Below are 21,944 nucleotides of genomic sequence, written 5' to 3' on the forward strand. Positions count from 1 at the left end.
GGCCGCTGATCCCCGTCGCCGTCCAACCCCAATACCTTTCTTCCCGGGCATGCATGAGGAGGTCACGGTCACGAGGCCCGCTCTGCTGGCGAAGGGTGCGATCGAGACTGTCCCTCCAGCCGCAATGAGGTCCGGGTTCTACAGCCCCTACTTCATTGTTCCCAAGAAAACCCGTGGGTTACGACCAATCCTGGACCTGCGCATCTTGAACCGTTCCCTTCACAGGCTTCCGTTCAAGATGCTCACAGCCAAACGCATTTTCGAATATGTGCAGCCACAGGATTGGTTTGCACCGATCGACCTGAAGGACGCCAACTTTCATGTCTCCATTCTTCCTCGACACAGACGGTTTATTGCGGTTTGCTTTCGAGGGGCGGGCATACCAGTACACGGTTCTCCCATTCGGGTTAGCCCAGTCTCCTCGTGTCTTCACAAAGGTTGTCGAGGCAGCCCTTGTGCCGCTACAGCAACACAGGGTTCGCATCCTGACCTATTTCGACGACTGGCTGATCCTAGTTCACTCTGGAGATCAGGTTTGCGAACACAGGGACCTAGTGCTCCGGCACGTAGCTCGTCTGGGCCTTCGGGTCAACTGGGAGAAGAGAAAACTTTGCCCCGTGCAGAGGATCTCTTTTCTCGGTATGGAAATCGACTCGGTCGCCATGTGCGCGCAGCTTACGAGCGAGCGCGCGCAGTAACTGCTGTCTTACCTAAACAATTCAAGGGCAAGAGTGCGGTTCCACTGAAACTTTTTCAGAGGCTCCTGGGGCATTTGGCATCTGCAGCCGTGGCAACGCCGCTCGGATTGCTTCATATGAGACCACTTCAGCACTGGCTTCGCGATCAAATCCCGAGGTGGGCATGGCGTCAAGGCACGTTCCGAGTACAAGTTACTCCGACCTGCCGTCAGACTTTCTCCCCGTGGATGAACCTCAGCTTTCTACAAGCCGGAGTGCCCTTAGAACGAGTTTCCAGGCATGTTGTTGTCTCAACAGATGCCTCATCCACGGGCTGGAGCGCCATGTGCAATGGACATGCTGCCGCGGGCTCCTGGACAGGACCCCACCGCCTATGGCATGTCAATTGCCTCGAGTTGCTGGCAGTACGTCTTGCTCTGCACCACTTCCATGCGTTGCTCAAGAACCAACACGTACTAGTCCTTTCAGACAATATCGCGACAGTAGCGTACATCAACCGACATGGTGGTCTGCGTTCCCACCGTATGTTGCAACTCGCCCGCCGCCCATACATGCCAACCCTCCCGATTTTTCCGGGAGACTCCCGAATTTCAAAGCCCCTCCTGAAAATCTCCCGGACCGACCTTTCTCCCGAATTTCTCCCGATTTCCACCTGGACAACAATATTGCTACACCATCCGTCACTGGGCGCCGTTTCAGACCGAACAATAATAAAGGTTACACACCTAGAAGTCAAGCGCGGCAATCAGAACGGAAAAAGAAGCAGTCTATGCGCTGTCAGAGCCGTCTATGGGTTTGCGAGCCTCCGCTGCGCGCGCCTCTGCTGACTGCGCGCGCGCCTCCCCACGAGGCATTTATACTTTGCGCTCGCCGGTGTACTATTCTTTGAAATGACTCAGACCTTGACTCGGTGTAATTGTCCTCTAAACCATCAGGAATCAGCGGTAAGAAGAAGTCAGGTACACTCGTGAATGTTTATTTTAGTACACTTTAGTAGGCTACACCAAAACCACACTACAAAAGAATCGTGCAAAGCAGTAAAACAGATTATTCCTTGTGACATTAGAAAAAAAAAATGGATATGAGAATGTAATCTACAACTAAATTAACGTTATCTTACATAATTTCTATGTTTTTATTTAGTTTTGTCAACCTTTTTATAAAACATGGCCATTTTTTTATTTCAAGGGCTTATGTCTGCTATTGTAGGCTCATTTAGTTAATGCAACATTGCTTACACCCCCCCCCAACTAACATTGCTCAACCCCCCCCCCCCCCCCCGAATATCTCCCTAATTCTGAGGTCTCAAGGTTGGCAAGTATGCCGCCGCCTCCTCCTATTTCAGAAGCATCTGAGGTCGCTTCGAGCCATTTATATCCCGGGAGACCTGAACTGCACTCCGTGCTTACGTAGACAGAACACAATGTTTCAGGACCTCAGACCAGCTCTTTGTCTGTTATGGTGGGAAGCTGAAGGGAAAGGCTCTCTCCAAGCAAAGGTTGTCTCACTAGATAGTGGACGCCATTGCTTTGGCTTACCAGCAGCAAGGTCAACCGTGCCCCCTTGGTGTGAAGGCCCACTCCACCCAGAGTATGGCCTCCTCTTGGGCTCTAGCGCATGGCGCCTCGCATCTGACATCTGCAGAGCTGCAGGCTGGGCGACACCCAACACATTCGCCAGATTCTACAATCTCCGAGTGGAGCCAGTGTCCTCCCGTGTACTCGCTTCAACCAGCCGGTACTAGGACCCGCTCAGGTGTCTTCGCTTGCTCGCCATTCCACTCCACGGACTGGATACAAGCGATATTCTCCTCAGGTGAGCCTCACAAGTCCTGAGTTCCTCCAGCGGTGTTGACGTCAACACCAGAGTTATACCTCCGACAGCTTTCACGATTGGCTAGGTGCCGCCATGTGCATGGTTCCCCCTCAGGGTGACCCCCACATGTGTATTTCCACTATAAGCCTCTCTGAGCATGTGTCTTTCCCTTGGCAAGCCACTCTGCCAGCCCTGGGGTTGAAATATTCCACCCTGCGGGCTGGACACCCCAGTGTTCTCTGTATACACCCACTCTGGGGTGCACTGATTGCATATTTCCACTGAGATATGCTTTCCAGTGTACCTTGGTATTCCTGTGTTAAGTAGGAGTCCTTCGTCCGTGCTAGTCTCACAACAGGGAGCTCAGACTTACGCAGGGCACTGGAAGACAGCCGAGGTGGCGTGATTGGACTGGGAACCCAATTTCGTCTTCATTCGTCGTAACTCGAAGTGACAACGAAAGGGAACGTCTCGGTTACGGATGTAACCTTCGTTCCCTACGTTACGTCTCCCTGCCACTTCCGCTGTACCGCTGGAACAGTCTGAGTTCAGCCTTGGCTTCTTCAGCGAAGAAACATATCTGCATCTTGCCGGCGCACTTCCTTTATACCCACGAGGTGTGGCGGAGTTACGCTATGCAAATTCAGCAGACCCATGGCATTTGCTTGCCATTGGCTCGTTTTATTACTGTTCGAAGAGGATAGGCTTCTAAGCGAACCTCATTTCGTCGTCATTCGACGCAACGTCTCCGTTCCCAACTCAGGGAACGAGGGTTACATCCGTAACCGAGACGTTTTTAATGGCAAAAGGTTTGTGTAATCCAGCTAACATTCACATTAAGTGAACATTCCATTGTATAATTCTTCAATCATTATTGGAATGTTACTTTGGAATGTTATCTGAACATTCTGAAACAAGTAGTAACATTTAAGTAGTAACAAAACTAAAATGTCTCAGACATTTTTTTTTTCATAAACGATAAATTGTGCTTACGTTTTGAGAACATTTGTTCATAACTTTGAGAGACCGTTAGCTGTGAAATCTGGCCCTAAGACAGTCAGTACTACCTGGCCGAGCTGGACTCCCTGCTGTTCTCCTGTCGTGATGTCAAAGGCCCGATGTTTGGTTGACCTTTACTCTCCGACTGCTTCTGCACCACACACACACACAAAACGTGCATAAGCATGAGAAAGAAAGTGCTGCTGACGATCTGGGGTGTATTTACCGTAACTCGCTGCTTATCTACAATAGTACGATGCATCGTTGAAGAAATCAACTAGCGAGTCGCGACTGTTTCGCCAAACCATTTTGTCGCAAATTGGTTGTTCAACCACGTTGGTTAATGATGTCACACAGGTGGTGGAGTAATAACTTCTTTTCATTAATCTGTTTGAGATTTAATTACTGCTAGATGTTTTGCTATAAATTATGGACATGGCATCTGAGGACTAGTTCTAATTTTTCTCAGTTGTTTGCTTTATTTCCAGATTAAATCATAGGCTCGTTCTTGCGTACTAGAGCTCGTTCACACATGCGCACTCTTCAAAAACGACGCTTTAAATCTCTAGACAAACTAAAAGACGTAAATGACATTTGTATGTATTCTAAATATAAGACACAGACTGTACTGAATGTCAAAGTGCTTATTTTGCTCAAGATAAGGATTTATTGAGTCCACATGTCATGCACACAAGAAACTCTGCTTCTAACCACAGGTTGAGATCTGTTGCTCCAAACACTCAACTTTGCGATGCTGTTTGCGAATGTTCGTTACAACGATGTTTTCGGGAAACACGACTCATTGAACTGCTGATAACGACAGAACTTGTGACCATGGTTGGCTAACGATGCTTTTGGGAAACACACCCCAGATCAGATCAGATGTGTTGTACCTGGAGGGTGAGTTGCTGGATCTCCTGCTCCAGCTCTTTGACCTTGTTCTCCTTCTCCGACACCATGAGTTTGAGCTGCTGGATGAGGGAGGCGTGTTGCTGGGCCTCGTTGTGCAGCTGCATCTCCAGGCCCTGCTGGGCCTCCTCGCGCCGGTGGCCCTTCTGGCTGAGGTGCCCGAACATGGCCTGCCACTGCGACTGCTGCTTCTGTTGGAGGAGCGAGATACTCTACATCATCTGATTCACATCATTATCTCTTTATAAGTGTTCTTACAAAACTAATTTGAGCGGTGCTTTATAAATTGTGTATTTCAATAAGGTATCATAATTCCATTGTATATGGGAGTGTAATGAGATTCAAGGATTTTGGAAGGAGATTGTTCTTATGATTGATAAATAGACCCTCTTGGGCCCAAATTTGGTCTATTTCATATTTACCCAGTCAATTTGGAGGTGAATGCAAGAAAGTGCAAACTAATTGATTTTAGTTTGCTTCAGGCCAAGCATGCTATTGCTTTAAAATGGAAGGAGACTCAAAGCTTCCCCTAATCAATGGTTTAAAGAAATGGCCAGACACCTTGCCTTGGAAAAACTGACATACGTGGTTAAAGGGAAACTAAAAGACTTTTACATAATTTGGATCAAGTGTATCAGACAACATGGGATGATTGAATTATACCCACCTCTTTTGTGTTGGACATGTATAGTATGTAATAGGGATGCACGATATATCAGCCAACATTTCGGTATCGGCCGATATATGTTCATTTTTAATGTTATCATTATCGGCCCGATAAGAAACTTTGTCCGATATATTAAAGCCGAAAAAGCATTGATTATTTCCTTCAGCTGAGACACTTCAGATGTTCAACATGATGGTTTTAAATTGCTTGAAATATGATTAGAATCACTTCAAAATAGGAAAATACAGTGAAACACAACACGTGCAGCACAAGTCTGTAATATTCCAGCAAAATAACTAAACCCTGGTAAAGTAGCAAAGTTAAATTACACAATGAAAGGCTGTGAACTGTGAGGTATCAAAATGTGTATTATTTGATTTTGTTAGTTTTAGTCTTGTTATAGATGTCCTGTAATTTGTTTATTATTATTCAGAGGTAAAAAGGGTTTGATAATGGGAGAATCGGTCCTCACCAGTAACGCGTGGACCAGCTCGTCGTCATGTTTGCCTTTGTCCAGCAGAGTGCTGATCTGGCTCTTCAGGGCTTTCACTTCTGTGCTCAACACTTTGTTCCTGGCTCTGGAGCCCTCCAGTTTCTTCTTCACGTCCGAGATCTCTTCCAGCAGAACTTCATAATCCACAGTGAGCTTCTGAAAACACACATCATGATCAGAGTGAGAACGAAGGTGAGGTGAAGCCTGTAAAGATCAGTGTGTCGAACCTCCAGCGCCTCCTTCTTCTCCCGCTCCATGTGACGGATGTGGCTGATGTTCCTGTCGTGTGTCTTCGCTAGGCCTCCCGTTCTCCTCGTCTCCTCCTCAAGGCATTGCTCACTCCTGTGGGATGATTGGCTCAGCTGTTGCTCCAGGTCACGCACCTTCAGTGAATTAAATGTTTAAAGAGGACCTTTTAGGATGTTGTCCATGTTCAGCTTTCTTTAGTGTGTAATGTTGCTGTTGTCATGTTTTCTAATGATATCTCCCAAGTGTACATTATAATATGATTAGAAAACATGGCGTTAGTCTTCACTGTTACGCTGATGACACTCAGCTCTATATGTCTTCCAGGCCTGGCGAAACTCACAAATTCACAAAACTTAAAGGAATGCATGGTCGATATAAAAAAAATGGATAGTAGTAATTTCCTTCTACTAATATCTTAAAAATCAAATAAACAGAGGTTTTAGTAATTGGACCCAAATGCTCCCACATTGATGGCTGCTCTGTCAAGTCTCCGTTGTAGGTTGTGCTTCAGTCATTTGGATATTCTTCTTCCTGAAAATGCTAGTTAATGTAATCGCATTGGACTGAAACTTACTGACTTTGCTCACACAGGGTATAACAACTTCCTCAAAAAATGGTTCAATAAAGCTTTTTTGTTGTTATTTGTTTTCTGTTACATGGAAATGTATGTGTTTAGTTAAAAAGTAATAAAAATATGGTTAAAGATATGGTTTGTACTTTTTGAGGGTTTTTTTTCCTCATCGTTACACTTGTGGTGTTCCCGATGAGAAATAACCAGCCTACAAAACACAGCTTATAACTCTCTCATGATGCCATGTTATTGCCAAATATTGGATTCAATCTTTGAACTCAACTTGTCTCTCAGTTAGCACAGGTCTTGTACTTTTTTTTGGAAGTGATTGACCATAGCCTCAAAGAAACACAAAACCTCTGCTACCTGAAAAAGAAAACAAGTTGAGAAAAAGATTGAATCCCATTATTCGGTGATAATATTTGAATTTTGAATTTATTGTTAAGTGGAAACCCCCTTGAGATGTGACATCTCGTTTTCGAGGGGACCTCAAGAAACACATACTTCTACTACTAATAACATACTACTAATATAGCACAAGCAGAGATTTCCAGCAGAGAGGTAAAGTGTTTCCAGCACAAGGGCTGACGTGAGTAATGCTCCTGTGAAGCAGTGGAGGAGAGCACGTGGACTCACTCTGCTGTGCAGGACGAGGATCTGCTGAGATCGACCTCTCCATCCTCCTGGGTTACACAGGATCTGCTGAATACTGACGTCCTCACCCACCTCACAGCTCAACACCTGACAACACACACTCACACTGCTCAATAACTGACGGAAGAGAATCAATCAAATCTAACTTCAGCTGGACAATAACTTTATTCTAGAGCTGCTGTAAAGCCAATACTTTAATGTCCATTATCTCTGTAAAGCTGCTTTGAAACAGTCTGTATTGTTACAGCGCTGTATAAATGAAGGTGACTTGACTGAGTCTCACACACACACACACACACTGGCAGGACTGCTTCAGCACAAACCTTGTGAGCCATCCTCAACTCTTGCTTGCAGGTCTGGATCTGGTTTCGGTATTCGGTCATTTTGAGTTGTGCTGCAGAGAGTTTCTCCTGAAGGGATTTCACTTCCGGGCTGTTCTGCACAAAAGCACATCGGGAATAAAGTCACGTAAAGAGTTACCAGTGTCTAATCATGTACCAACTGATAATGGATGATGCTATGTTACCTCAAGATAGTCGTTCACAGCCCTTGAAGTGTGTGTTTTGTTGGTCGTCTTTGCAGGATTTAGTAACAGTGTGGCCTGAAGCTATAAGACAGATGGTGATGAGGAACTGACCAAATCAACGCTCACGTTACCCGTTCTGTGTCTTCTTTACCTCTTTCTCCAGCTCTCTGACCCGGTTGTTGGCTTGTTTAGTTCTGCTCTTCTCTCGCTCTATTTCAGCTGCTAATTCTCGATTCTTTTTGGACACTTCCACAATTTTGGTTGCCGCTGCATCTCCTGCCAAACCAGCAGTTCCTTGGGGAAAAATAACAGTTATTATACCAGACAGATATTCAGACATAAAAGATATTCACAACACTGTTTGGGCACTTAATGCACGAAGCACATGACAAGAAACATTTAGTTACATATACACTACTGTTCAAAGATCGTGGGTCAGTAAGGAAATTAATACTTTTATTCATCAAGGATTAGGTTTATTTTTACATTTTTTTATATTTATTACGTTTATTGAAATTCTTTTTTTAGTTTTTCAACTAATTAGGGCCCAAGCCTTGAAAAGGCGAAGGCCCTATTGTTTTCCTTCGGATTATTATTTATTATTATTATTATTATTCTTTATTATTATTATTTTACTACCTTTTGGGCACTTTTGGGGGCCTTAACGTGCTCAAAAACTCTTGAAACTTTGCACAAATGTCAGAACCCGCGGCCATTAGGGCCGCGCTGAAGCTGGGACCCGGGCGTGGCAGGGGGGCTCGACAGCGCCCCCTGGAATAACACGCTTGCATGTAATAATATGAAACTCGGTACACATTTAGATATCATCGGGCCGGACAACTTTCGTGCTCTAAGTTTTACGCCAGCCCAACAGGAAGTCGGCTATTATGGGTTGTATGGAAACGCATGTTCTGGCATTTGAAACACTTCTCCAAGAGAATTCATCCGATGACCACGAAACTCGGTGTGCATGAAGTCAAGACATGGAGGATGATAAATTGCGAGGGGATTTTTGATATCTCGAACGGTTTGGCCGTGGTGAGGAAACAAATTAATGGCGAATATTGTAAACAGGAAGTGTGTTATAACATCCTCATACATAAATTGATCTTGATGAAACTTCAGCAGTGTGTTCGCTGTAAGAGGCCGATCACATGGATGTGACTATTGTGAGTCAAAGTTATAGCGCCACCAACTGGCAGCAGGAAGTGTGTCACTTTCAAAATGTCACTTTCGCCACCTTTAGTCAAAAATGGGGTATTAGTTTTACCTACAGTAACAAAAATCGGTATTTATATTTATCTCCCCGAGCCGGACAACTTTCTAATTTACAGTCATTAGCTCCGACCAACAGGAAGTCAGATATTTTGGTTTGAATGTGATTTGATGGGAATTTTGCCTATTCTCTATCAGTGTCTGTGTGTGTGAGAGAGGAGGGGGGCTTTATTTTAACCCTTTCTCTGCTGTGTGGGACTTCTCGGGCACTTTTGGGGCCCTTAACGTGCTCGAAAACTCTTGAAACTTTGCACACAGGTCAGAACCTGCGGCCATCAGGGCCGGGCTGAAGCTGGTACCCGGGCGTGGCAGGGGGGCTCAACAGCGCCCCCTTTAACGGGGTCCGAAAACTTGGTCCATATATCAAACTGAATATTGCATGAATTAGTATGAAACTCGGTACACATATAGATCTCATCGGGCCGAACAACTTTCGTGCTCTAAGTTTTACGCCAGCCCAACAGGAAGTCGGCTATTATGGGTTGTATGAAAACGCACGCCCCTGGAATTTGATATACTCCTCCAAGAAATTTAATTTGATCTTCACCAAATTCGGTCAGCATGAAGTCAAGACATTGAGGATGCTAAATTGCGGACGGATTTTTGATATCTCGAACGGTTTGGCCGTGGCGAGGAAACAAATTTATGGCGAGAAAAGAGAAACACGATGTGTTATAACGTCTTCATACATTAATTGATCTTGATGAAACTTCAGCATTGTGCTCGCTGTAAGAGGCCCATCACATGGATGTAACTAATGTGAGTCAAAGTTATAGCGCCACCAACTGGCAGCAAGAAGTGTGTTACTTTCAAGATACTTTTGACTAAAGTGGTGGGGTTATTTTTACCTACAGTCACAAAACTCGGTCTGTATATTGTGCTTATCGATCCGGACAACTTTCTCATTTACAGTCATTAGCTCCGACCAACAGGAAGTCAGATATTTTGGTTTGAATGTGGTTTTGTCTCTCTCTGACAGAGTTCCCCCTGCCATTCTCTCTCTGTGTGTGTGTGTGTGTGTGTGTGTGTGTGTGTGTGTGGGGAGGGAGGGAGGGAGGGAGGGCACACTCACAGACAGCCCCCCCCTTTTCTGTGTGTGTTTGGAGGGGAGCAGAAAGACTCACACTGATACAAGCTCTAAAGCAGACTTCTTCTCGACAGTCAAAGCGGGGTTACGTTATTTCCCGTCGTGCACAGGAACCCGAAAGGCACCGGGGTGGCGGTGCCACCGGCTTGGGCCCGTAATCGCTACTTGCAGCTATATTATTTAAATTGTATTCTATTTCAGCTTTATTTCAATTAACAGAAATGTTGAAATAGTTTTAGTTAATGATAATTAACCGATGGAAGCTTGTTTCCGCCACAGAATAAGAAATAAAAAAGATAATTGCGAAGTTTATATCTCTTTATAACTTTCTATAGACTTTATAACTCGCAATTGTGAGATAAAAAGTCACAATTATCTTTTAAAATGTTTTATTCTGTGGCGGAAACAAGCTTCCATCGGTTAATTATCATTAACTAAAACTATTTAAACATTTCTGTACAATAAAATGAAACAAAAATAAAATAAATTAAACATAAATAACAATATTATAAAAACTAATAAAATGACAAAAGCACATAAAGAAATGATTAAAATTTTAAATAAAATTAACATGAAAACTAAGCCAATTCAAAATATTGATAAAACTCAAATAAATAACTGTCAAGAATGCATTAAACTGATCAAAAGTGACAGTAAAGACATTTATAATGTTACTAAAGATTAATATATTACAAATAAATGCTGTTCTTTTGAACTTGCTATTCATCAAAGAATCCTGAAAAATAAAATATATCAGTTTCCACAAAAATATTATTATTTATGATAATAATCATCAATGTTTCTTGAGCATCAGATCATCATATTATACTGAAGGATTTCTGAAGGATCATGTGACACTGAAGACTGGAGTAATGATGCTGAAAACTCAGCTTTGATCACAGGAATAAATTATACTTTACTGTATATTCACATAGAAAACAGTGGATTTACATTGTAATAATATTTCACAGTTTTACTGTATTTTTGATAAATGCAGCCTTTGTGAGCAGAAGAGACTCTTTGCCCATGTCTTCAAACATCCAGTGCACTGGCGTTGCTCTACTCTTCAGTGTGATGTGTGTCTTTGGGCCGTTGCGTGTGTGTGTATGAGCAGATGTACCCGCCAGAGCCAGCCGGTCCTCCTCCCTCTTCTTCTTCAGGTGTTTGAGCTCGAAGTCTTTCTCACTCAGCAGTTTATGGAGTCGGCCGTTCTCGTCTCTCAGCTCCCTCAGACGGTCGTGCAGCTGTTGCCTTTCCTCCTGGATCACCCTGAATCACAGGGACACAGGGACACAGTAACACAGGGACACAGGGACACAGGGACACAGGGACACAGTAACACAGGGACACAGTAACACAGGGACACAGTAACACAGTAACACAGGGACACAGTAACACAGGGACACAGGGACACAGGGACACAGGGACACAGTAACACAGGGACACAGTAACACAGGGACACAGGGACACAGGGACACAGGGACACAGGGACACAGTAACACAGGGACACATGGACACAGGGACACATGGGCACAGGGACACAGGGACACAGGGACACAGGGACACATGGGCACAGGGACACAGGGACACATGGACACAGGGACACAGGGACACAGGGACACAGTAACACAGGGACACAGGGACACAGGGACACAGGGACACATGGGCACAGGGACACAGGGACACAGGGACACATGGGCACAGGGACACAGGGACACAGGGACACAGGGACACAGTAACACAGGGACACAGTAACACAGGGACACAGTAACACAGGGACACATGGGCACAGGGACACAGGGACACAGGGACACAGGGACACAGGGACACAGGGACACAGTAACACAGGGACACAGGGACACAGGGACACAGTGACACAGGGACACAGGGACACAGGGACACAGGGACACAGGGACACAGGGACACAGTAACACAGGGACACAGGGACACAGTAACACAGGGACACAGTAACACAGGGACACAGGGACACAGGGACACAGTAACACAGGGACACATGGGCACAGTAACACAGGGACACAGTAACACAGGGACACAGGGACTAGGGCTGAACGATATTCGATTTTAACATCGACATCGCGATGTGCGAGTGAGCGATAGTCACATCGTCGGAACATGCGATGTGAAGGGTAGTAGCACAGTACAGTAGCACCAGCGGGAGATTTTAAATGCGCTTCATGAGGCACGCGCGCGGTCTCTTGCTCTCTCTGCCGTGCACGCGCTGCGGGGTTTGGAGCACAGTCTCTGTCTCGCGGGCGCGCTCGCTCTAGATTCCGGAGATTTGAACTAATTCGCGGGCATCAGCCGCTATCAATATGCGGGAGACTCCCGGAACTTCCGGGATGTCTGTATTTCTATACTGAAATAATATCGGCATTAGAATTATTGATTTTTCATTAGGCTATTTTTTTGGTGCTCCCTCAGCTCTTGACGGGAGCGGCGACGCTGACAGAATGGCAGCCAGCATTTCAACACATCTGAATGATAAAGCTGCTGGTGATAAAGCTGTATGGTGTAAAGCTGCTGTTTAAATGTGTTCGGCTTTTTTTGTTTACAGAAAAATGTTGTCTAATCTGTTTAGAAGATTTAATACAAAATATATTAAAGTTTTATATAATTTTGTTTATTTCATATGATTATGATGACCAACATCAACAGTTTTACTTTGGCACTTTGGCTAAGAAAAGTTGACTTAAAAGAATGTGAACCAAAATGCTTAAGTTGTTTTATAAAAAATATATTTATTGTTGTAAACCAATCAGGGGGTTGGTGTAAAGCTGCTGTTTTATTTAAAAATGTGTTCTGCTTTTGTGTTTACAGAAATGTTCTAATTTTGGAATAAAATATTAAGTGACCCTTTTTGTCACTTGTAATGAAGCTTGCTTATTAGTGAAATTATTAATATCATGGAATGGTAATTATTGTCTTTAGCCTGGAGTTATGGCTCTCAATATCGCAATATATATCGTTGGGGAAAAAAATATCGCAATGTAATTTTTTTCCAATATCGTGCAGCCCTAACAGGGACACAGTAACACAGGGACACATGGGCACAGTAACACAGGGACACAGGGACACAGGGACACATGGGCACAGGGACACAGGGACACATGGGCACAGGGACACAGGGACACAGGGACACAGGGACACAGGGACACAGGGACACAGTAACACAGGGACACAGGGACACAGTAACACAGGGACACAGTAACACAGGGACACAGGGACACAGGGACACATGGGCACAGGGACACAGGGACACAGAGACACAGGGACACAGGGACACAGTAACACAGGGACACAGTAACACAGGGACACAGGGACACAGGGACACAGTAACACAGGGACACATGGGCACAGGGACACAGGGACACAGGGACACAGGGACACAGTAACACAGGGACACATGGGCACAGGGACACAGGGACACAGGGACACAGGGGCACAGGGACACAGGGACACAGGGACACAGGGACACAGGGACACAGTAACACAGGGACACAGGGACACAGGGACACAGGGACACAGGGACACAGGGACACAGGGACACAGGGACACAGTAACACAGGGACACAGGGACACAGTAACACAGGGACACAGGGACACAGGGACACATGGGCACAGGGACACAGGGACACAGGGACACAGGGACACATGGGCACAGGGACACAGGGACACAGGGACACAGTAACACAGGGACACAGGGACACAGGGACACAGGGACACAGTAACACAGGGACACAGTAACACAGGGACACAGTAACACAGGGACACATGGTCACAGGGACACAGGGACACATGGGCATGTGTTGAGCGTGTGGTGCAGGCGTGAAGCGGCCCAGACTGCACTATACTGGAAGCTCAATGCTTCACTGCTGGGGCGAGCATCTCGTGAACCAGTGTCTATGTGCTTTTTAAAATACTTCTAGACATTTTAATGACACATTTCTATAACAAAAAGGAAGCGATCTAGTTAATAATCTATTATTGGCATGATTAACCAAGCTATCCATAAACAAGCCCTACAATATAATAAAATAACACATATTATATAACGAAACTTGATATTCAGATGATTTCTGAATTGCATTTAATAGATTACACCTTCAATACACATCTGCAGTTGGTCTGAAGAAGGTTTTCATGCATGTTTACACTGGTCTACACTGCTTTACACTGGTGTACACTGCTTTACACTGGTCTACACTGCTTTACACTGGTCTACACTGCTTTACACTGGTCTACACTGCTTTACACTGGTCTACACTGCTTTACACTGGTGTACACTGCTTTACACTGGTCTACACTGCTTTACACTGGTGTACACTGGTCTACACTGCTTTACACTGGTGTACACTGCTTTACACTGGTCTACACTGCTTTACACTGGTCTACACTGCTTTACACTGGTGTACACTGGTCTACACTGCTTTACACTGGTCTACACTGCTTTACACTGGTCTACACTGCTTTACACTGGTCTACACTGCTTTACACTGGTCTACACTGCTTTACACTGGTCTACACTGCTTTACTCTGGTGTACACTGCTTTACACTGGTCTACACTGCTTTACACTGGTCTACACTGGTCTACACTGCTTTACACTGGTCTACACTGCTTTACACTGGTCTACACTGGTGTACACTGGTGTACACTGCTTTACACTGGTCTACACTGCTTTACACTGGTCTACACTGCTTTACACTGGTCTACACTGCTTTACACTGGTCTACACTGCTTTACACTGGTCTACACTGCTTTACACTGGTCTACACTGCTCCGGCCAGCAGGGGGCTCCAGCGTGTGGCCTTTACAGCGCTCACACACAGGGAATCATTTCATTAATTGATTAAAAGTTTCAAAAAGATTAGTTTCTCCCATCACTAACTACTACAACTAGTGTTTGAGGGCGGGGCAAAGTAGACGTTGTTCACCGACAGCCAATGAAAACCATAGGTGGGCATTATGCAAATTAGATAAAAACCCATGTAGATTTCAGCAGGAAGTGAGACTGGAGTTACTGAAGACGTTTCAGTTCAGAATCACTTCTTTCTTTTGTAGGCAAAAACTTTATTTATCTGCACTTTGAGCTCTGAAACTTTGCAGACGTTCACAAACAGCTTTATTACACACTACAAGATTAGGCTCCAATTCTCACTATTAACTATGACTTTGGCCTCAATAAACTCCTCATTTCTGCTTATTAATAGTCAGTACGGTAGTTGTTACGTTTAGGTATTGGGTGATTAAGGGATGTAGAATATGGTCATGCAGAATAAGGCATTAATATGTGCTTTATAAGTACTAATAAACACCCTAGTAATATGCATGCTAATAACTAATCAGCAACTAGTTAATAGTGAGAATTGGACCCTAAACTAAAGTGTTACTGAAAAGATCTGGATTAAAAACAAACAAGCGGTTGTAGGTTCCCTAAGTAGGGCTGATTCATGACCCTTGAACAATGATAATTACATCAGGTCTGACTCCTGTCATGCTGGACTGTGCTGTAGTTCTGGTAATGATTATATAGATGTGAAGTGTCAGTCACCTGGCCCTGAACCGCTCCTCCTCCTCCTCCTCGTCTTCCTCCTCCTGCTGTGTGGTGAGGGTGATGATGTCCAGGCCGCTGTGAGGAGGAGGAGAAGCCCTGGATCTGCTCTTCATCATCTGCTGTCTCCTGTGCTCCTGCTGCTCCTGAAGAGCCAGGAACTGAAGCCTGAGCTGCTGCTTTATCTCCTCGCCGTCAGCGTCCATCACTGGGAGAAGATCAGAGACACACACACACACACACCGCACACGTGTGTGTGAGAACTAATGCAGTTACAGAGGACACAGACCTGCTTCAGACACACATCTGCGGGACTTCACTTCGGTCTGTCTACATGACTGTGTGGCTCTTACTCATCTATGTCCGGTAGTTGTATATTTGTATGGTAACACTTTACAATAAGGTTCATTAGTTAATATTAGTTAGCCTAACATGATCTACGAATGAACAATACTTCTTCAGCAGTTATTAATCTTAGTTAATTTCAACATTTACTAATACATTATTAAAATCAAAGGTTGTATTTGTTAGCATAGTTAAGTTACTGCCAAACTAACATGAACAAACAATGAACAGCTGGATTTTATTAACTAACATTAACAAAGATGAATAAATACTGTAACAAATATTTTGTTCATTGTTAGATAATACATACATTAATGTTAACTAATGAACATTATTGTAAAGTGTTAACATTTTTATTGATGTGTTATTTCGTTTTTAGTATTATGTTGTTTACTCTGTGTTCATGTTTTACATTCTCATCAGAAACCACTGAAAAGCACTGTGAGCTGTATTGTGCTAACTGCAAATAAAATGCAAGTAAAACTATATGTATTTTTTTATCACTAATACTACTATCAGCTTCCTTGCATATGTATAATATTAGAGCAAGATCGTCGATTATTTGAGAGAAATGAACGTTTAATCTTTATCATACAAACTCTTAAGTAGCTGCAGTCCTGAAATTATTCAACATCAGTCAGTTTAAGACTTACCGGAAGAATTTAGAAAGATTTCCGTCAAACTAGTAAAGATTTGGCTTTGGAATTTAGTTGTTTTTTTAGGTAAATTCATAAAAATAAAGTATCGGTCGCGTTTACTGTAGACCCGTCCGTTTGTTTACGCGACGGTCTCCATGGTAACGTGTCGCCACTCGCCAGGACGCGCGCGCAGCGCAGAGACGAGTTTGAGAGATCCTCCGAAAAGTCCCTGGATATCCGCGGCTGTTCTCGTCAGAGACATAATAAATGTTGCTATTTTTAAGGTATTATGTTGTCTATGGTTCTCGTGACCGGTTTCGACAGGATAAGTTGGATAACGGGGAAGAACGAGCTCGGAAGAGCACGAGGACACACGAATCTCTGCTAGAAACTGTCCGTTCAGCTCAGTTGAAGAGGAGCAGCAACATCACCCACTGCACAATAACATCACAGATAACATATTAAAACATTATCTTATATTCATATATATATATATATGATGTGTATTATTTAACCCTCTGGTAGCCTAACGTTAACATTACTGTTTTACGTGTCAGTCAAAAAATGACCGATTTTATTTGGTTAATTTGAATGAAATGATTTTAGTTCGATGTTTGTATTTAATATTTAGTATTTTAGTGAATTGTATGGTACTATATTATATGTATGCAGTTTTAATCCATCCATTTATTCACTTTTTAAATAGACCTGGCAATTTTATTTTCAACATAAGCTGTCATAAATCTTGAATGATTTGGATCACAGACTCTTCGACGACACATGCAGATTATTTAAAAAAAATTATGTGAACTTGCAAAAACGTAGTATAGTAGCCGACCTGATGAGAAAAAGGCGATAAAATTCAAATAATTTCACTAACTGATATTAAAATTGCTAAGAAAACACCATCAAAGTGTGAGAATGTATGGGAGAGGATAAAGGTCCAGATGAAACATGGATCTCTCTAAAGTTAACCTTAAATATATTCTGTAATGTTACAAAAGTTGTCACATGGTTTGCTAATGGCTCAATCTGTTCAGCCTCTGCTGGTCCATCATTGGGGGTTCAGGACCGGCGCTGGAACCCAGAGTGTGTTGCTGACCAGAGCACTAACCACTACTGGAGCAGTGTGGGCCCAACATGCAGAGAGTCACAGCAGACACGTCATCTTTAATGTCCTTCTGGAATAAACACACACACACAAACTCAAAAGCAGGGCAGAAGTCAAGCCACCTTTCTTTATATAGTGCTTTTTACAATACAGATTGTTTCAAAGCAGCTTAACAGTGATATGAGAGCGTCATATCCAGCTTAAGTAAGTTCAGTGATGGTACATTTCTGTTGTAAAAAAGTGATTAATTAGGTTATAGCTGCTCTGGATAAAACAGTGATGTCATCGTCTAGCTCGGTTCAGTTCTCATATAATGCTATCAATGCAGACAGATCAATAATACTGTTGAATATTAAATGTCCCCAACTAAGACTCAGTCACTCAGTTCTCCTCTGAAGAAGGTGCAGATCCACAATGGCAAACATGTCCAATAACATAGAGCAAAGTTCCCAAACAAGCAGGTCAAAACTCAAAGGATCTGGGTAAAAGTATCTCAAGATCAGCCAAACAGGCTTCGATCTGCCTAAGACCTTCAAGACTGAGCAGAGATACAAACAAATGCTGATCAGATATATATAATATACAACCACACCCACACTAACAAGCCAGACACAGGTGATATATATCAGCAAACTAATAAGACGTTCACAACGTAATTTCGGGCGGAGTGAACCCGTCTAAACTGCGGGAGCATATAAGCAGGCGCTCGATCACCTCGCTCTGCCGTCCCTCCACCTCCCCAGCTCCACCTGCATAACTCAGGCATCTCGCTATACTCCTCATCAAGCATTAGTCCGCTGGGGTTTATCTGATCTCGAGCTGTACCCTGCTTCCCCGAGCCGCTCCACTGCGGACAGCAAGCCAAACACGCTTAACCGTATTAGCGTAAAGATTATATGGGCAAAGGAACTGGTGAATGAACAGGACATCAGGAGGAAGTCGTGTAGGGGCTTGTGCTCATGTCTCCCTCAGACCGTGCTGTGACAGGACATTTATTTTAAACATTGTTCCTGAACACTATAACCCCAGCGTTTATCTGCACATTTTATGGAGAACAGCTTGTTTACTGGAGCTTTTGTAAGCTCTCGCTTTTGAAAGGCTGTTCACCGCTCTTTGTAATCGATTTGTATTACCATAGTGTTCCGACTAATATAAAATGGTGGATAACATCGTATAATAATAAAATTACAAAAAGCATAACAATGTGAAACGTCCTGTGAAATCCGTGCTTGTGAAGGCTGAATGAAATCCGTTCTGGACGATCCTCTTGTTCGTTAACTTTGTCAGGGTCTGAATCAGGCTCGAAATGGTTTGAAATTAACGTCATCCTTATTAATATTTGCACTAATGAAGAGCTCGGTGTACTGTTACAATCATATCAGGGGAAAAAACTCATTATCCAGGGAATAACATAAAACAAATTAACAAGGTTTCAAGTATTCTATACTTTTATTTCTTTTTTAGAATCTCAATTAGAAAATTAAAATGACTCAATAAAATTATTGTTTTTGAGTATTAAGTGTGAAGAAAATACTCTTTATTTACTCTTAATTAACTGTCTCTCTAGTACAATACCAATAGCATCTCAATTTCTAAAATGAAAGGGCATTGGAGATCATATGCCATAGTTGTTCATAATCAAGAAATCACACAATACTTAGAAGTGCATAGACAAGTCTCTTACAGTATGCAGGACAAGCATGTTAATAGGGTGTGTGAAAGACTCCACCAGACAGAGATTGTATTTTTTACGAAGTATTTCGTAAGTATTGTATTTTTAACGGTTGTTAAAAAAATATAGTATCTCAAAATAATTCCCTGAATACTTACAATACAATACTTCATAAGTAAGGTGACGGCGTCCCGTCCACAAGCTACCCCAGTCACACACAGATGTTCAGATGTTGTCTTCTGAGTGTATACTCTGTTTCTCAGCTGCACAGCATATACCTGACACCAGACTCCCAAGTTGCTCTTTGTAGAAATTAAGTTTTATTCACGGCCGGGAGATCACTGGTCACAACAACCAAGTGAGTCTCTGAATAGAAAGATTAAACATGTACATCAATATCATACAGTTGAGTAAAAATCAATGTCACTGAAGTCTTCTTCTCTGTGATGTGTTCTGGTGATTGGTTTGTAATAGGGCTGAAATCCAAAATAAACGTTTGTGTTTACATAATATATGTTTGTGTATTGTGTATAATTATTTTGTATATATATATATATATATATATATATATATATATATATATATATATATATATATATATAAAATAGTTCTATTTATATATAATATAAATCATATAAAAATATATATGCAGTATATAAATGCAAATAATTCTCAAATATATACATGGATGTGTGTGTATATTTATATATACAAAATAATTATACACAATACACACACATATACTATGTAAACACAAACTTTTATTTTGGATTTCGATTAATCGTTTAGCCCTAGTTTGTAACGATCTAAGCGAATCACATGACTGTTAGTTCTACTGTGGTAAGCTCTTTTTGGTTAAGTATATATGGCCTTTGACCTGAGCATCCGTAGTCTGCATTTAATGTTGAAAATACACATTACATAAAATATTTATATCACAACATGAATTAATGAAGTCTATTTATTTGTATGTGGGGGTTACGGTGAGTGTAATGTAATGTAAAATGTGTATGAATATTTTGTGTAATTGTTTTTATTATTTTTTTAATGTATCAGGTATTAGCGAAAAGCTGGCTATGGAGTCCATTACAAATTTCCCTATCAGGGACAATAAAGCATATTTAATTTATAATATATATATAACAAAGAAGAAGGGAAAGCTAAATGAAAACAGCACATACAAGGAACCAGAGAAACACACAGCCATATAATCTGCACAGATGATCCTCTCTAGAGATGAAGTCCTGCACACTAATGAGGCGCTCACACTGTGTTATTGCTATAAGATAATAATACAGGAGAGGAAACCAGATTCAATCAAAATGATCCAATCTGCATTTTCCCAGTTGGGATTTCTTGTCTTTTCAGTTCTTCAATAACAGTGAGTTATACAGTAGATGTCAAGGGACTGACCCCACATCCAAGCCTCAAGAGGTCACTTCTCTCAGCGTGAGAACATGATGTGTGGCGTGAGAGTGTGTGAGGAGTCTCACGCTGGGATTATACTGGACATGAACATGTTTGTTGAGACACGGTCCTTCAGGAGAGAGGTTGACCTGACCCGAGCCTCTGAGGTCACTGCAGACCCCGAGGGGACGCTTCTGAATCTGCTCAGTGATGAACACAGACGCCAGAGAATGGCTGGACGTTACCTTGCAGTTGCTGGGTGTGACCGGCTGTTCATAATCCACGATGACAGCCGAATAATACAGTTAGGCAATATCTGTGAGAACAGTGTGTGCTTCAGTTAAAGCAGCGCATTAATACAGAACGGGGATTAAGGGCCAATCCCAATTCTACCCCTTACCCCTTCACTTTCCCCTTCCCCTCTGTTTTGAGCGTGCACGTGAAGGGGTAGGGCTGTCTCAATTCTCTTTTGGTTGGAGGGGAAGGGCTAAGGGGAAGGGCCAGATAGCCCTTCAAACGAAGATTTTTCAGGACCACACTTCAAACGAAGGGGTATGAGAAGTGTCACTGCATACACCAGCTACAGACGCAAAATGGCTGCCCAAGCAAAAAAGGAGACCCATAAATGTAAGAATTGTTGGCTTTAATAGGTATTTTAATGACAAATAATGATTTGCTTTATGTTACATTCAATCTTGTATACATATTTACGGTCAGTTCCTTCAAAGAAATGTTTGTAAAAAAATCTACTCTCTCCCACACACAAAGCACACAAGCTATTGGTGCGTTCAAGTCATCTCGCAAAGATCATATTTATGAGTTGAACGCACATGAACGCCACACAATGTCGTATTTCACACAGTAAATAAATAAATAGGTCAAAATAGGACAAACATAGGTCTGTAACTCCAACGTGTTAATACAACACCACAGAATACAAGTCCTGTGCATCTTGGAAGTTTGTGATAAACATCGGCGCATCTCCTGTGACGTAGGCGATGACGTATAATGACGTGTAACGGTGTAGTAGTGGTGTCCCATTTCTTTGGGGAATATTTTCACCCCTACGCCTTGCCACTCTGTTTCAAGGGTCAAGGGGAAGGGGAAGGCGAAGGGTTAGGGGTAGACGAAGGGGAAAGGGGTAGAATTGGGATTGGGCCTAAACTGACTGGAACTACTTTATTACACCGTTTCATTGCACACCTTCCAGCCAATCACAGTATTCAGACAGATGGTGTATAAACCTGGTATACCAAT

The 21,944-nt window shown here is 42.9% G+C and overlaps 1 protein-coding gene across 1 annotated transcript in view; it reads right to left on the reverse strand.

Annotated features, from left to right (window-relative positions):
* ccdc13 (coiled-coil domain containing 13) overlaps nt 1–16,645 on the reverse strand; it is a 36,151-nt gene extending 19,506 nt beyond the window's left edge. The window contains exons 1-11 of the mRNA XM_079611740.1: nt 16,513–16,645; nt 15,515–15,722; nt 11,064–11,212; nt 7,733–7,875; nt 7,582–7,662; nt 7,379–7,492; nt 7,038–7,142; nt 5,809–5,964; nt 5,561–5,737; nt 4,406–4,612; nt 3,581–3,663 (exon numbers count right to left, since the gene is read on the reverse strand). Of these exons, the coding sequence (XP_079467866.1) occupies nt 3,581–3,663; nt 4,406–4,612; nt 5,561–5,737; nt 5,809–5,964; nt 7,038–7,142; nt 7,379–7,492; nt 7,582–7,662; nt 7,733–7,875; nt 11,064–11,212; nt 15,515–15,722; nt 16,513–16,591 (1,502 nt within the window). The 5' untranslated portion in view covers nt 16,592–16,645. The remainder of the gene's footprint in view (nt 1–3,580; nt 3,664–4,405; nt 4,613–5,560; nt 5,738–5,808; nt 5,965–7,037; nt 7,143–7,378; nt 7,493–7,581; nt 7,663–7,732; nt 7,876–11,063; nt 11,213–15,514; nt 15,723–16,512) is intronic.
* Nucleotides 16,646–21,944: the final 5,299 nt, after the last annotated feature.

This window comes from Phoxinus phoxinus (assembly GCF_949152265.1).
Source record: "Phoxinus phoxinus genome assembly, chromosome: 5".
NCBI classification, from domain to species: domain Eukaryota; kingdom Metazoa; phylum Chordata; class Actinopteri; order Cypriniformes; family Leuciscidae; genus Phoxinus; species Phoxinus phoxinus.